We start from the raw sequence: 14,521 nt of genomic DNA, 5'->3' as shown, positions 1-14,521 counted from the left end.
TTTTTTTTTCAGTACTGGGGATGGAACCCAGGGGCATTCTACCTCCAAGCTACACCCCCAGTCCTATTTTTTATTCTTTATTTTGAAACAGGGTCTCACTGAGTTGCAAAGGGCCTTACTGAGTAGTAGCTGAAGCTGTCCACAAATCGCGATCCTCCTGTCTCCGCCTCCCAAATGCTGTGATTACAATTGTGCGCCACCACGCCCAGTTTAACCTGTGCTATCTTGCCTTGCAATATGTAAACTGTTATACTGAAAGTACCTAGCTGGGCTTTGATGGGGCACACTTGTAATCTCAGATTTTGGGAGGCTGAAACAGGATGATCATAGGTTCAAGGCCAGCCTCAGCAACTCAATGAGAGCTTCAGCAACTTAGCGAAAGAACTAAAGGTACAGCTTAGAGGAAGAATGTCCCTGCATTCAAACCCCAGTAGGGAGAGAGAAATAAAAAGGAAAGAGGGAAGGAAGGAAGGAAGAAAGGAAGGAAGGAAGGAAGGATGGATGGTGGAGAGGAGAAGGAAGGGTAGTAGAGGGGGAAAGGAAGGGAAGAGGAAGAGAGGGAGGAGAAGGGAGGAAACTGCACAGCAACCAGCACAGACTAAGTAGTCAATAACTGCTCATTATTTCCCTTCTGTAATCTTCTTCCTCCTATGCCCCTCAGGCAGGTCCAGCAGGTATCTCATGCTGTGCCCAGCAGAAGCACTACGGACTACAGATTTAGCAAGGTGAACTGTAGCTACCTCAGTAAAGACAGACCTGGCAGCCCCAGAGGGAAAAAGACTCAAAATCTGACGCCAGGTTGTCTCAAACATGAATGTGATTACACTTTGGGCTCCTGATAAAATACCAATTCTGCTTCAGTAGGTCTGGGTGAGGCCAAAACTTCTGCTTCTCAGAAGAGCTCCCAGAGGTGCCCAGACTTTGGGCCCTGTGATCATCAGGGAACAGCGGGTGTCTGTAACCTCCCCTTCATGTTACAGATCCAAGCCAGAGCTCTGACTTCAGGTTCAGAAAGGCATCTTTGGCTGGACTAAGCAACTCACTGGAGACAGGGCAGGATTCAGGACAGATACCAGGTTCCCTCCCTGAGGACAGCCCTGGGGAAAGACAACAGAGGCAGGGATCAGGAGCCACGGAGGAAGGCGCAGGCAAGCCATCGGTTCCTTCTGGCAATAGTGACAGGCCTCCTCTGGGCCTCTCAGGCAGGAAGCCCTCCTTCTGTGCCTGCCAGGGCTCTGATGGACCAAGGCAGAGGCCTATTTCCTCATCGGGTCTCTGCATAACTAGGGCACTTCCACAAGGTCACAGTTATTCATTTAAATTCCAGCTCTAATCAGTAGGCAGAGTCTGAGAAATTATCCATTCTGGGGAAAGAGACTGTGAGGGAATTCCGTAAACAGCCCTCCTGGCAGGAGGGGAGGGAATAGGGTCTCATCTCCATAGGCCCGGCCTAGGCCACCTCCTGGGTCTTTCCACTACCCTCTCCTGTCAGGAAAGAATTGTGGGCAGGGCCCAGATGGGACTCCTCACCCAGCCCAGGGCAATCCCAGGAGACCAAGCAGCAATCCCAGGAGCAAAGGCCTGAGGTAAGGCACCCAACAGGGAGGCCTTCTTTCCAGCCCACAAATGGGTTATGTGGCCTTGGAGATAACCCTTCCCTGCTTTGAGCTCCAGTTTCCTGCTCTGCAAAGTTTGTGCCCCTGGGGCAGAATGCCCCTTAAGTTCCTACATGTCTCAGGATCCCACCTAACTCACAATGCACCTTGGCATGTGGCTACTCTTTCTGATCCATTAGATTTTTGAGGTTCTACTGTGTGCCGTGTACCATGTGCCATTCGAAGACAGGAATAAGGGTGGCCCACATCACTGCCAATGGAAATGGCAGGGTTTAGGAGAACAAGAGTGCAGGCTTGGAGAAACATGGCTCTGAGATCCTGGTCTAGCAGGAGTGGAGTCCTGACACTCCCTTCCCCTAACACCTACTGGGAAGGGTTGATAGGAAGACCTAAGTAAGAGAATATGGGCTGGGTGACCAAAGCTGAGCCCCATACTCTCTGTAAGTCAGAATGCCATAAACGCTATTGTTATTTTTTATTATTCCAAATCTTCCTTCTCAAAGACTAGGAAGAGGGGCTATATCCTTTCCCACATAGCAGTCCAGTGGCACACACCTGCCCTTTTCCCCTGCATGTCTGGAACTCATTCTCCAGGTCCCCTGCCTGTCCCCTGGACCCTAGACAAACAGTGCCTACCAGACCCCTTCTCAGCCTGCATTTTACAGTAAGGTTACTTCTAACCAATCTCCTCAGCATGTAACATTCATCAATTAATCAACTGTCCCTTTATAGTCTTCCAGAAGCCCCTGGGTAAACAGTTACATTAGCTCATAAAATCCCCAATCTGTCTTCCTGAGGGGAAGAGAAAAAAAAATCTGAGAATCACTAAAGGCTTCTTGTGTCAGAGCCACCATGCTGCTGGCTCCAGATGGCCTGGGCAGGGGCTAGAGAGGCAGGAGGCTGCCACTGACCTCGGCCAGGGCCTGGCCTGCTCAGGCCGCATCCTACCATGTCCAGGGCCACAAAGAAGGAACCGAACCAGTGATTTTCTTCAGGCTGAGAATCCACAAAACAGGAAAGTGACAGAGGAGTGACAGATGGGAAATCAGCCCTAGAGGCTTCAAGGGCAGTGCAGGATGAGATTTGGAACTGGGCTGGAATCTACTCTTGGTCCTGCTACTCAGTATTTGGGTGACTGTAGGACACTGCTTAACCTTCCTGGACCTCAATTTCCTCAGCAATAAAATGGGACTAAGGCCACAAGCTTCAGAAGGTTAGTAAGAATATAAAATGAGATAAAGGCCTTGGTATTGGAAGGGTACCATGGGGGGAGGGGTGCAGTTACAGTGGCTGTTGTCTGAAGAAGGGCCATACACAGATCTCTACTCCTTTGAAGAGACAGAAGAAGGCACGTAGTCCTTCCCCATCATTCTTTGCTAATAAGGACCAATATGGCAAAAAAGGTAGCCCTGTGTGTGCAGGCCAGGCAAGAGGAATGCAGACTGGGTTTAAGCCTGCTCAACTCTCAGCTGGGAGACTGTTTCAGTTGCATTTTCACCAATGTGAGCCAACACCTGACACATGCAGAAAGACTTATTTGTTTCCCGGCCTGGAGATTTCAGCCCATATATCTATATAATCCATTTGTGCAGGCTGCCAAGCAGGACTCGGGGCTACAGATCCTCAAGGCATGATCGGGAGAGGCAGAGAGAAAAAGAGGAGTGGAAAAGGGATACATATCTAGTCCTGAAGGCCACATCTCCAAGGACCCTCCTCTGAGCATGGCTGCCTCCAGAGTGCAAGGTTCAAAGGACATTTTACTTTTAAACCATACTAGAGACCCTGTGCAGGTCCACAAGCATAACTCCAAGTGGTGATCCCTGGTCATACCTTACCATGGACCAGGAAGAGGAGAGCGTAAGCCAAGTGGCATTTGACAAACAAATAGAGGGAGTGAGGTGTTGGGCTCACTCCCTCACCTCCTTGAGGTACCCTAGTAAAAATCCTCTTGTCAGACAGGTCTTCCCTACCCAATTTCTAAAAATTAGGGGCTTCGCTGGGCGTGGTGGTGCACGCTTGTAATCCCCGCACTTGGGAGGCGGAGACAGGAGGATCGCGCAGGTTCAAAGCCAGTTTCGCTGGCTTAAGAGACCCTGTTTCCAAATAAAAATATAAAATAGGTCTATGAATGTAGCCCGGAGGTAGAAGGGCTTCCAGGAACCCCAGTACCACCAAAAAACAAAACAAAACAAAATTAGGGACTTCTCTTTTATTCTTACACTTATCATTCACCACTCAATGCAGCAAATATTAAAATATACACACATATCATACACATATATGTGTCTGTGTATATATATATATATGTGTGTGTATGTGTGTGTGTATGTATGTGTGTATGTGCATATGTGTCAGTATAAATATGTTTTTTAGTTCACTGTCTACTTCTGTCTAGAATAAAAGGTACACGAAGCCTAGGATTATCTTCTGATCTGTTTACTGTCTTGTCCCCAGAGCTCCGTACACAAATGTTTGTGGAGTGAGTGACTGAGCTAAAATATCATTGAGTAGAATATGTCTCTACCATCTGGTACTCCATTAAGATGCATAACTACAATGTACCAATAAAAAATTTAAAAATAAATAAATAAAACATTATTGACCAGAAAGAATGAATTTAATGTTATGTTTGTAGAAAATGTTGTCCTGTGGTTTGGTTCAAATAGCAATCATTTTTTAAAGGTGGAGAACAGGCAGAAAAAAATATATTGTGTATTAGGAGAAACTTTATTATTCTTTAATGTTGTGTGCCACCCATATAGAGCAATGGTCAGAAGGACCTCACTTAAGTCTGGTTGATTATTTTAGGTATTAAAAAACAACAAAGGGCAAATTTATTAGGAAAGAGGGCTGCTAATAAAGACAATGCTACATTACCTCTAAGCAAAAATAAACAATAATGCCATTTAGGAAATACTTATGAGATCTTCTTTGAGAATATGCAAGGCAGGCGTAACAGTGCACACTTGTAATCCCAGCATTTGGGAGGCTGAGACAGAAGGATCGCGGTTCGCGGACAGCCTCAGCTACTTAGTGAGGCCCTCCACAACTCAGTGAGACCCTGTTTCAAAATAAGGAATAAAAACTAGGCCTGGGGGTGTAGCTTAGAGGTAGAATACCCCTGGGATCCATCCCCAGTACCGCAAAAAAAAAAAAAGAGAAGAAATAAAAAGAATATTCAGTGATGGGCCTTAGCAAGTGCCAGCTAGAGTCAAACCATCCTAAGTTCAAAAGCCAGACTGACCACTGATGACCTCTACAACTTTGGACAAAACTGCTTAACCTGTTGGGCCCTAATTTTCTGTATAGCAATATGGTTGTAACAATACCTGCCTTATACTAATGCTATAAAGATTACATATTAAAATGACTGAAAAAGAAAACATCAAACTGGGCATGATGGCGCACACTTGTAATCCCATACTTGGGAGGCTAAAACAGGAGGATCACAAGTTCAAGACCAGCCTCAGCTACTTAGTGAGGCCCTCTGCAACTTAGTGAGACCCTGTTTCAAAATAAATTAAAAAAATAGGTCTAGGGTATAGCTCAGAGGTAGAATACACCTGGGTTCAATCCCCAGTGCTGGAAAAGAAAAGAAAAGAAAAGAAGAAAGAGAGAAAAAGAAAATACAGGACAATATCTAAGGTGTACTCCCTTTCTGTTTATTAGGGTTCATTATTCTTTTTAACTCAAAGTTCTAGTCAGTCTAGAATAGTCTCCAAACCATTCTAAAAAATCTGACACTTCTTATCTTTAAGTGATTGCATTATCTCATGTTTCTATTCATATGCATATAGGTGCATGTTCAAAATTATACATACAATGCTTAAAATTAGGACTCTGGGTGAGTATGCATTTTAAATAGAGAAATGCACAATTATCATAGAGATGATTCTTCTGTTTTTTATTGACAAAACCCGTTTAATCAAATCAATCTCTCTCTTTCTCTCTCTCTCTTTTTTTTTTTACAGTGAGCATATATTACTTACATAGCCAGGAAAAATAAATATTGCTAATTTCACTGTGGAGGAAAAAAAGGCATTCCTTAGAATAAAAAGGAAGAAACCTTCATTCACCCACATCATACTTCCCATGCTAAACATCTCATATCTTTAACCTTCAACCACACAAAACTATAGAAGGTAAGCAGATTTATTGAACACAAAGCAAAAATGCTCATTAAATTGATGAACAATTATCTAAGAACAGTATCCTTATATGACATTTTAAAATGTCAATTCTTCACTTCCTTTATTTGCACAGAAATCAGAAGGACATGATTATATATGTGAGGAGATCATATTCCTTTGGTTTTCAAATGGTTCTTCTAAACTAACACAAGTCCATCAATTGAAGGCATTCCTTTTTTTAAACGTAACTCAGTGAAAATGAGTCCCTACAAAAAGGGTTATTCAGTCAAATCATGCACAGTCTAGCACAGGGAAGGTTCCCACGGCAGCAATACAAACACAAAGACTCACCTGGACTTTGACTGACATCTGTGGCAGCATTTGCAAATGGAGGGAAAGGGAAAAGAGAGAAAGGGAGAAAAAGAAAGAAGAGTGTTAGCAGCACACACACACACACAATGCCATGTGCCCTTGCATGACTGTCAAATTCATGCAAGCCCCCAAAGATGCTTAGCTTATGAGCCCTCAGTTCTATCTTCACCCAGAAAACCACCCATGCAAGTTAAAGAGGCAAGCTCCCTTTTCACTGTGCATGTAATAAGAGAGATAAATGTTCCATCTGTCCGGAAAGACATCATCCTGGAATCAGATAGGGCTCCAAAGAGCCAAACAAACTGGAATCCTGCAAGAATATTGGTTAAAATATTCTGGTTGATTTCTGCACACTGACACCCAAGCAAATCCTCTTCCTCTGGATATGAAGTTGAGCAAGGTCCCCAGCAGAGAGAAGAATTAATAAACCACTCCCTTGAAGAACAAAGAAAAAGGGTTATAAGAATTAAGGGCAAGTTGTAGCATTATTCACCACATAGGATTAAAGGACACAAGATCACAAAACATTTACAATTCCCTCCCTCCTTCCCCAGTGTTCCCAGTGACCATTCTTCATCACAGACAGCCATGTGTGCACGAGGCAATGTGTGAGCAGAGCATCCACCACACAAATTGAAATTCTTCCTCCCCCTTAATTTTCTCCTTTCCTTTCACCCCATCACTAATGACAAGAATTGCCATTTGAAATCACTTTTGACAACTACAAATAAACACCCAGCCCTGGAAAGGTTGACATTTGAATTAAGCCAATGAACTTTCAAGTATAATCAACAGTTCACTCCCATCATCTCCATGAAGAACACAATCTCTTCCTCCTTCTCCTCCTCCTCCTTGTCCCAGAAGTTAAATAGTAGCAGCATGTGCAGAAAGCCTAAGCAAGAAAAGCCCACAGCATTATTAAAACCCCCAAACTCAGCCTGATAGCATATTCTACAGCAGAAGAATGAGAGGCCACTTCCGGAAGCCATTAGCCATAGGAATGATCCTGGGTGAACTGGGATGGACATCGATATTAATTATCTCATTTGTTCTTTGTTGTTGTTGTTAAGATGGGGAGGTATAAAGGAGGTTGAGAGACTTGCCCGGGGTTATATAGCTGGTTCAGATACAGAACCTAGAAAAGACCCTAGATTTCTTGAATTCCATCCAGCTAACTTTCATTCAATTGAAGCCTTGGTCCTTCAAGGTCATATTGGACCCAATTCAATTTACAGACTAAACAGAGAGTACTCCAGAGCCACAAGGAAGCTGGGTGAATCTCCCAGCTACCCCTTTGAGTAGGTTGTGACTTCTCTGTGCCTTTAATTTGCTGCCTGAGCAAGGTAGCTAATCCTCTTCATGCCAATAAAGAAAATATTTGCAATCAGATTTGTAAATTTCCTGGGAGTCCTTTGGGCTCTTGTGTTAGGAACATCCAGTCTCTGACCAGGTTGAGCTTTGCCCTAGCTTCTGGGAAGGGGCACAGTCATAGCAACAGCTCTGAGCATTTACCCAGCCCACGCCACGTATACCCTAGAAGTTGTATCTACTCAAGGAGACTTCTAGGAAGCTCTGAATCATTCCTCAGCCACACCCCCTCTCAGGTTTTCTGGTGAGTTAGATTTAGGGGTGGAGTGGCAGGAGGAAGGAAGAGGTGAAATAGGAGAGGTGGGAAGGGAAAACATGCCGCATAAGTAAGTAGGGCCATTAACTGTGACTGATGGATTGCCTAGAATAGTGGTCATTAAGATACTCCTTAATTAAACATGATATCAAACTATTTACATGTGGTGCTCTGTGGCAGGAATGTCAACAGTGTTGTTTATATAAACACACTCTTTGAGGACACCAAGACTCAGGGAGACAGGATCCCCTGAAACCCTAAAGGTCTTTGTCCTGATTTGTTATCCATCCTGGCATTGTGGTTATGATCTTAAACTTAGAGTTCAAACCCCAGCTGGCTCCGTGGCCTTGGGTCCACCACTGAACTTCTCCCTGAGTAATTTTCCTTAGCTATAAAATGGGAATGATCACAGAGCCTCCCTCCCGGGAGTATTATGAGAATTAAATGAGATTAAGTGCTTGTAAAGCACTTAGTACAAGGCAAACACTACATAAATGTTAGCTACTCTGATTGTGATCATTCTGAATTATCACAGACGGAAATACCAAAAAATGTTGACCAGATGGCTCACGAGAAACACCAAGAGTCCACAGGAGGTAAGATATTGGGGTTGAACTTTTCCGCTTACAAATAATGACTAATGTGCCGGCTCTCCTCCATATACTCCAACATGCAGGGGGAAAGGAGAAGTTTGAGGTAAGTGGGAACCGGGGTCTAGAAGAACTCCATGCTTATTTCTTTCTTTTCCCTCCTCAACTCTTAATTTGGTGTAGTTCTAATACTGTACATTAAAACACAGTACCTGCTTTTGTCACAGGGGGCAACAAAGCCACCCAGAAAACCCCTTTCGCTGGCGATCAAGGTCTCAGCTCTGTCCCTGTCTGTCACAGTAACTAGAAGCAGTTGTGAGCACTATTCCAACTTTAGGAATAGAGGCACAGCTTCACCTGGCCCCTGGCCCAACGAGCAGTGAATGACCTGAATTTCTGAACTCAATTCTGACTGACAGAATGAGATGGCAGAGGCGGGAGGGGAAGGGGGAGGGGTGGGCATGGGGATGAGAAACTTGGCAGTACCCACCTGCTGTAGCCATTCCTTTCCCTGTCACTACCTCTGGCTGTCTTCAGGGGAGCCTCCTTTCCCACCTTTAATCCCTGTGGTTTGCAGAGTGACTCCCACTCCTACTTTTCTCCAAGGGCAGTCATCATGTGACTCAGTCCAGGTCATGAGAATATTCTCTCTCCTGGACCAAATAATAATTGCCCTAGGAAAGAACATGTGATCAAAGTCCAACCAATAAGAGTCTTCCCAAGGAGTTTTACTAGAATTATAAGGAAATGGGGTGCTTTCTTTTCTCTGGGCTGCCAGTTTTTATCTTTGTTATTATAAAGGGATAAATCTAAGTATGAAGGAAACACAGGGTTACTGAGAGGATAAGGGTACATCTCTGTCCACGGGCAAGTGCTTCATCTTCTCTGAGCCTCAATCTTCCCATGTATAAATGGAGATGCCAAAGTATCTATCTCAAGTGAGTTGTATTAATGGAGATAATCTATTCACCATTCAGTACATGTTGACTGGACGCCAATTACAGGCCAGGTTCTGCTTTCAACACTGAAGATACAAGCAGTAAACAAAACAGATGACACTCTTGGGTTTTAATGCGAGATGTAAACAAAAAAGTACTATTTATATAATGTGAAATAGTGATTGGTGTCAAGAAGAAAGAAAAAACAGAGTTAAGTGGCAAGAGAGGACCCCCATGTTAGAGGATGAAGGCCTTTGGAAGGAGGTAATAAGGTAATAATGGGGATAATACCTGCAAGTGTGCCTTTCATGTACCTGACAGAGACTGCGCAGGCTGGAAAACAGCACATGGGAAGGCCGTAGGCAGGCCTGCTCAGTTAATTATTTCTTCTGTTGGGACAGGAGAGCCCAGGGCTGGCTCTCATAACCTGAAACCTTCCTTTTCACCTCCCCCTAGCTTTGTTACACAGTCCTCAACAGGTAACCAGTACTCAGCAAATAAACACACAGGGGTGAAGAAATCCTGAAGAAAAACAGCCCAGCCCAGTCTGCAGCCACCTCACTTGGGAACGCTGCACTTCAACCCAGGGGAGCAAAACAAGAAAGAAAAATTGGAAACCTGCTACCACCCTCCACCCACTCTGCAGCATCGCAACTCGGAAGAAGCAAATCAGGGCCCCTCAGTACCCACAGACACTTATTGTACGCTCAACAATAACTTGGGCCACAAGTGCAGACAATCAGCACGATTTTTTCTCAAGTTCAAAGGAAATAATTTCCTGCAGTTTGGGGGACCTGGTTCTTCTAATCACAAGGGAAAAGAAAGGACCCTCCATGCACTATTACCATGCTTGTCGATGTATGTTCAGCCAGGGGAGCCCCCCTCCCCGCCCACCTCTCCCTGCATTTGAACTAGATCACCTAAAGAGGCAAAAGTCCACACTGCCCCCCCAACTTTCTACTTCAACACCCCCCAACACAACATCCCTAGAGGAGCTTTGTTGGGGAGGGGCCAGGCTGCACAGCCAGCCTTCCGGAGGAGAGTTCCAGCCAAACCCTTGGGGACCCCACCTGGTGAACTCTGCCTTGAGTCTGACCTATTTTCCAAGAGAAAAAATAGAATATAGATTTAAATGCAGTGGCGCTCTGGAAAACCACAGGCCCAGCAGTGTGAGAAAATAAAACAGTAGGAGGTAGCAGAGGAAGTGCTAGCGGGTGAGGACGCTGCCCCTCCAGGAACAATCTTACCTGGTTGTCAACAGTCTTTTCTTCTGCAATTTGCCCCCACATTTTTTCCACACATATTTACATTTATGTTTCCTCTGGCTAGTCCTGGGGCTCCATGCCACTCCCCCATACAGTGAGCCCAGGCAGAAGGAATTCTGGAAGGCACCTCTGGGAAAGGGGGAGGCAGCAAGGCAAGGGGTGAGCAAAGTCTGCAGGTGCTCCCAGTCACCATCTTTGCTGTGTAACCATAGGAAATTTTTTCGTTGTTTCTGTTTAAATAAAATTCTTGTTTTTCATATACGAAGGATCAAAGCAATAGAATCATAACAAATCTCGTATTTACTGAGCATTTCCTGTGTACTAGGCACTGTGCCAAGTGCTTCACAAGCATCACTTTATTTAATCCTACCACAACCCCAACAGGTAGGACCATTACTCATCCTATTTTACAGATAAGGAAACTAAGACCTAGGCAGGGCACTCTATTATTATTACTGCCTCTCAGATCCAAGAGGACATCAGATAAGGGTCAAGCTGTATTTCTGAATAATATTATGCTAAGTGAGATCAGCCAGTCTCAGAAAGTCAAGGGTCAGATATTGTCTCTCATATATGTAGAAGCTAGAACAAAAATAGGAAGCAAAAGGGACTTCAGTCCAATGAGGAAATAAACTAGTAGAATAGTGGAAGGGGGTGAGGGAGGGAGTTGGTAAAGGGAATGTGAAGAATGAGGAAGGGAACAATTTAAGTAAAAATAAGTCCATACAAGAAAAAGTTTCACTACCAATCTTATTGGCATGTTCGGCGAAGGAGGAAGGGGGAGCAGGAAAGAGGGAGGTTATACAGAGAGAAATTCACCAAGTTATGTGTGCATGTATGTTTGTATAATACTGAATCTCACTACAATGTATAATTACATTGTACCATAAAAGTATTTTTTTTTTAAGTACAAACCAGGCTGGGTGTGGTGGCGCACACTTGTAATCCCAGTACTTGGGAGGGTGAGACAGGAGGATTGCACAAGTTCAAAGCCAGCCTCAGCTAGAGTGAGGCTCTCAGCAACTTAGTGAGACCCTGTTTCCAAATAAAATAGAAAATAGGTCTGGAAGTGTAGCTCAAAGGTAGAAAGCCTCTGGGTTCCATCCCCAGCACCACCAAAAAAAAAAAAAAAAAAAAAAAAAAAAATTCAAACCAGGACAGAAATTAATGGACCAACAAGCTACAAATTGGGGATAAGAATATGAGGCAGATGTGAGATAAAGGTAAGACCCAGATCAGAGGGATAGGGTCACATGCAGCATGACCACAGGCTTGGACACGCAGCCTCTGTCCTCGGGTCTCCTTTGTTCCTTCTTTGGTCACTCAGTTTCTTTGGAAATTGAGTCCATAGGACCAAATTAATGTTCCCACTCAGAGAAAGCTGCCCAGCCCCATCAAATATACTCTGATAGACAGAATTCTTTGTTTTATTGCCCAAATTCACATAGGCCCATTACCTGGTCCATTCTCACAGAGCAGACCAACGTACCGGTGTGTCCACACCAGTGTCAGGCGGCCAAGCAGAAGGTCTCTGCAGGAGATATGCACTTCCATAGGCCAGGGTGTCTCCCCAAATGTGCACAAGGGTCTTTGTGGTGCTGGAGGGAGAGACTTGGGAGGCTGGCCACTGGCCTCTGTGCAGCCTCTTGCTCAGGCTCTAAGTATCAAGGCAGACCTTCAACTGGCTTTCCACAGAATTGTATGGGGCCATATCATTAGCAGGAAATAAAAAGGCAAAGATTGCAGCTCCCCAATGCAGTCTCCAGGAGAATGAGCAAATTCTCTCTTCTAGAAAACACACAGAGACACTTCTTTAAATTAATAACCAGACTTCTGGAAAGATGGCAACTGAGGGACACAGCACATATCAGTCCTGCTGACACTCCATCTCCGTTGCCTTAAATTAATAACCAATGCAAACTTCTAGCAGTAAAGAAGCTGGGCGCCTGCATGCTGGTTGGTGCTCTTTCTGGCTACATCTGAGCTGCATCCCCCACAGGACAGCGAGCTTATCTGCCTTTGTAGAGGACCCAACCTGGTGCTGTGTGCTTCTGTTTTGATGCAAATAACTCCAGGTTATAAGACAGAGCAGTAGGCAGAGTGGTGTCAGGTGTCCACATCCTAAGAGAGCAGCAACCCAACCGAAGGGGACCAGGAGGGCATTCTGTGGTCCAGGTCACTGCCATATCCTAAGACCTTTAGGGGCTCTCACATACTTGCAGTGACTCTCGCTTGAGGGATGAGGCTTTGACTGGCAATCAATACAAGGACAATCTATTTGTGATGGATAAAACCAGAAGTCAATGTAGACAGCCTTTTTTTAATGTGTAAGATTTTTTTACTACAGACACAGGGGTAAGGTGGTCTGCAGTTTGAATCCTGGCCTTGCTACTAGTTACCAAAACATATTTTGACAGATTTCTTAGCTTCATGTTCCTCTTCTGCCAATTTAAATTTTTGAAAATCCATCATTCAAAACACAAACAACAACAGATGCTGGCGAGGATGTGGAGAAGTGGGAACTCTAAGACATTGTTGGTGGGATTGCAAATTAGTGCAACCACCTTGGAAAACAGTATGGAGAATCCTCAGAAGAATGGGAACAAACCTACCATTTGATCCAGCAATACCACTGTTGAGTATCTACCCAAAAGAAAAGACACCAAACTACCAAACTAATGCATGTGTATCTATGTTCATAGCTGCACAATTCACCATAGCCAAACTATGGAACCAGCCAAGATATCCATCAACAGATGAATGGATTACAAAACTGTGGGATATGTACAGAATGGATTTTCAAAAATTTAAATTGTGGTAAAATATGCATGAAATTTACTATCCAAACTTTTTTTGGGGGGGCGGGTAGTGCCAAGGATCCAACCCAGGGCCTCACATACATATACTAGAAAAGCATTTTTCAACTGAGATAAATCCTCAACCCCTAACCATTTTTGAATGAATGGTTGAGAATATTAAATGCATGCATAATCTTGTACAAGTATTACTACCATCAATCTATATCTGGATCTCTTTTTATCTTACAAAACTGAAACCCTATCCCCATTAAACACTAATTCCTCATCCCTCTCCCCTCAGTCCCTGGCAACCACCATCCTACTTTCTGTCTCCATGAATTTGACTATACTGGATACCTCGCAAAAGTGGAATCATATAATATTTGTCTTTTTGTTGCTGGCTCATTTCACTTTAAATAATGCTCTCAACCTCCTTGTTGTATCTGACATCAGAATCTCTATCCTCTTTAAGGCTGAATGATCTTCTGTTGCATGTATATATTTCACTTGCAGAAGCCCTGGTTTTGAGGCCTGCCTTTCCAGACTTGTACCAGCTATGTGACCTTGGGCAACTCACTCAGCTTCTCTGAGCCTCATTTTCCATACCTCTAATTTGTGGGAGTAATCGCACTAATTACATGACCAGGTTGCTTTGAGGTTAAATGAGACTATAAATATAGAAGAATCTTGCAAACCACAAAGTGTTAGGTCATTCATGCATTCACTCCAGAAATATTGTCAATTTCTTACTAGCCACTATGAGATCTATACTGAGAACAGAAAACGGGTGAAGCTAAAGGCTAATGGTAAACTGTAAGTTTCTCAGGTGCCAGGTGTCAAAGAGGATTAAGTAGGATCTCTATTCACAGTGACATCATTTAACAAAATTTCAAAATATGACCCAAAAGACAACTGCAGGGAGCCTTATTCATTATTATCCCTGTCATGTACTCAAGGCCTCTTGTGTTGTGTGCCAGCTATTGTGTGTTTGTGTGTGTGTCCTTATTTGTTTCTACTGACATAAATACCATTGTTATCCCCCACTTAGACAAAGAAACCAAGTCTTAGGAAAGTTAATATTCCCCAAGTCCACTCAACTCTTAGACAATACCTTAAGACTTGGACTCATATTTCTCTGACTCCCAAGCCCTTTTCTTTTCCACTGTACCATCTCTAATTATCCCTTCC

General features: G+C 44.0%; 1 protein-coding gene across 7 annotated transcripts in view; it reads right to left on the bottom strand.

The window, feature by feature from the left end:
• The window catches only part of NRXN3 (neurexin 3), a gene marked incomplete at both ends in the record, with an annotated part of 1,617,361 nt that overhangs the window by 1,578,834 nt on the left and 24,006 nt on the right, over window positions 1-14,521 (bottom strand). For all 7 annotated transcript variants that reach the window (XM_080707448.1, XM_080707461.1, XM_080707458.1 and 4 more), the window contains one exon: window positions 6,098-6,115. In XM_080707448.1, coding sequence (XP_080563574.1) covers window positions 6,098-6,115 — 18 coding nt within the window. The remainder of the gene's footprint in view (window positions 1-6,097; window positions 6,116-14,521) is intronic.

This window comes from Muscardinus avellanarius (genome assembly GCF_963383645.1).
Source record: "Muscardinus avellanarius genome assembly, chromosome: 12".
In the NCBI taxonomy this organism is placed as follows: Eukaryota; Metazoa; Chordata; class Mammalia; order Rodentia; family Gliridae; genus Muscardinus; species Muscardinus avellanarius.
The sequence above is the reverse complement of the archived record's forward strand: the minus strand, read 5'-3'. Positions and strand labels throughout refer to the sequence as shown.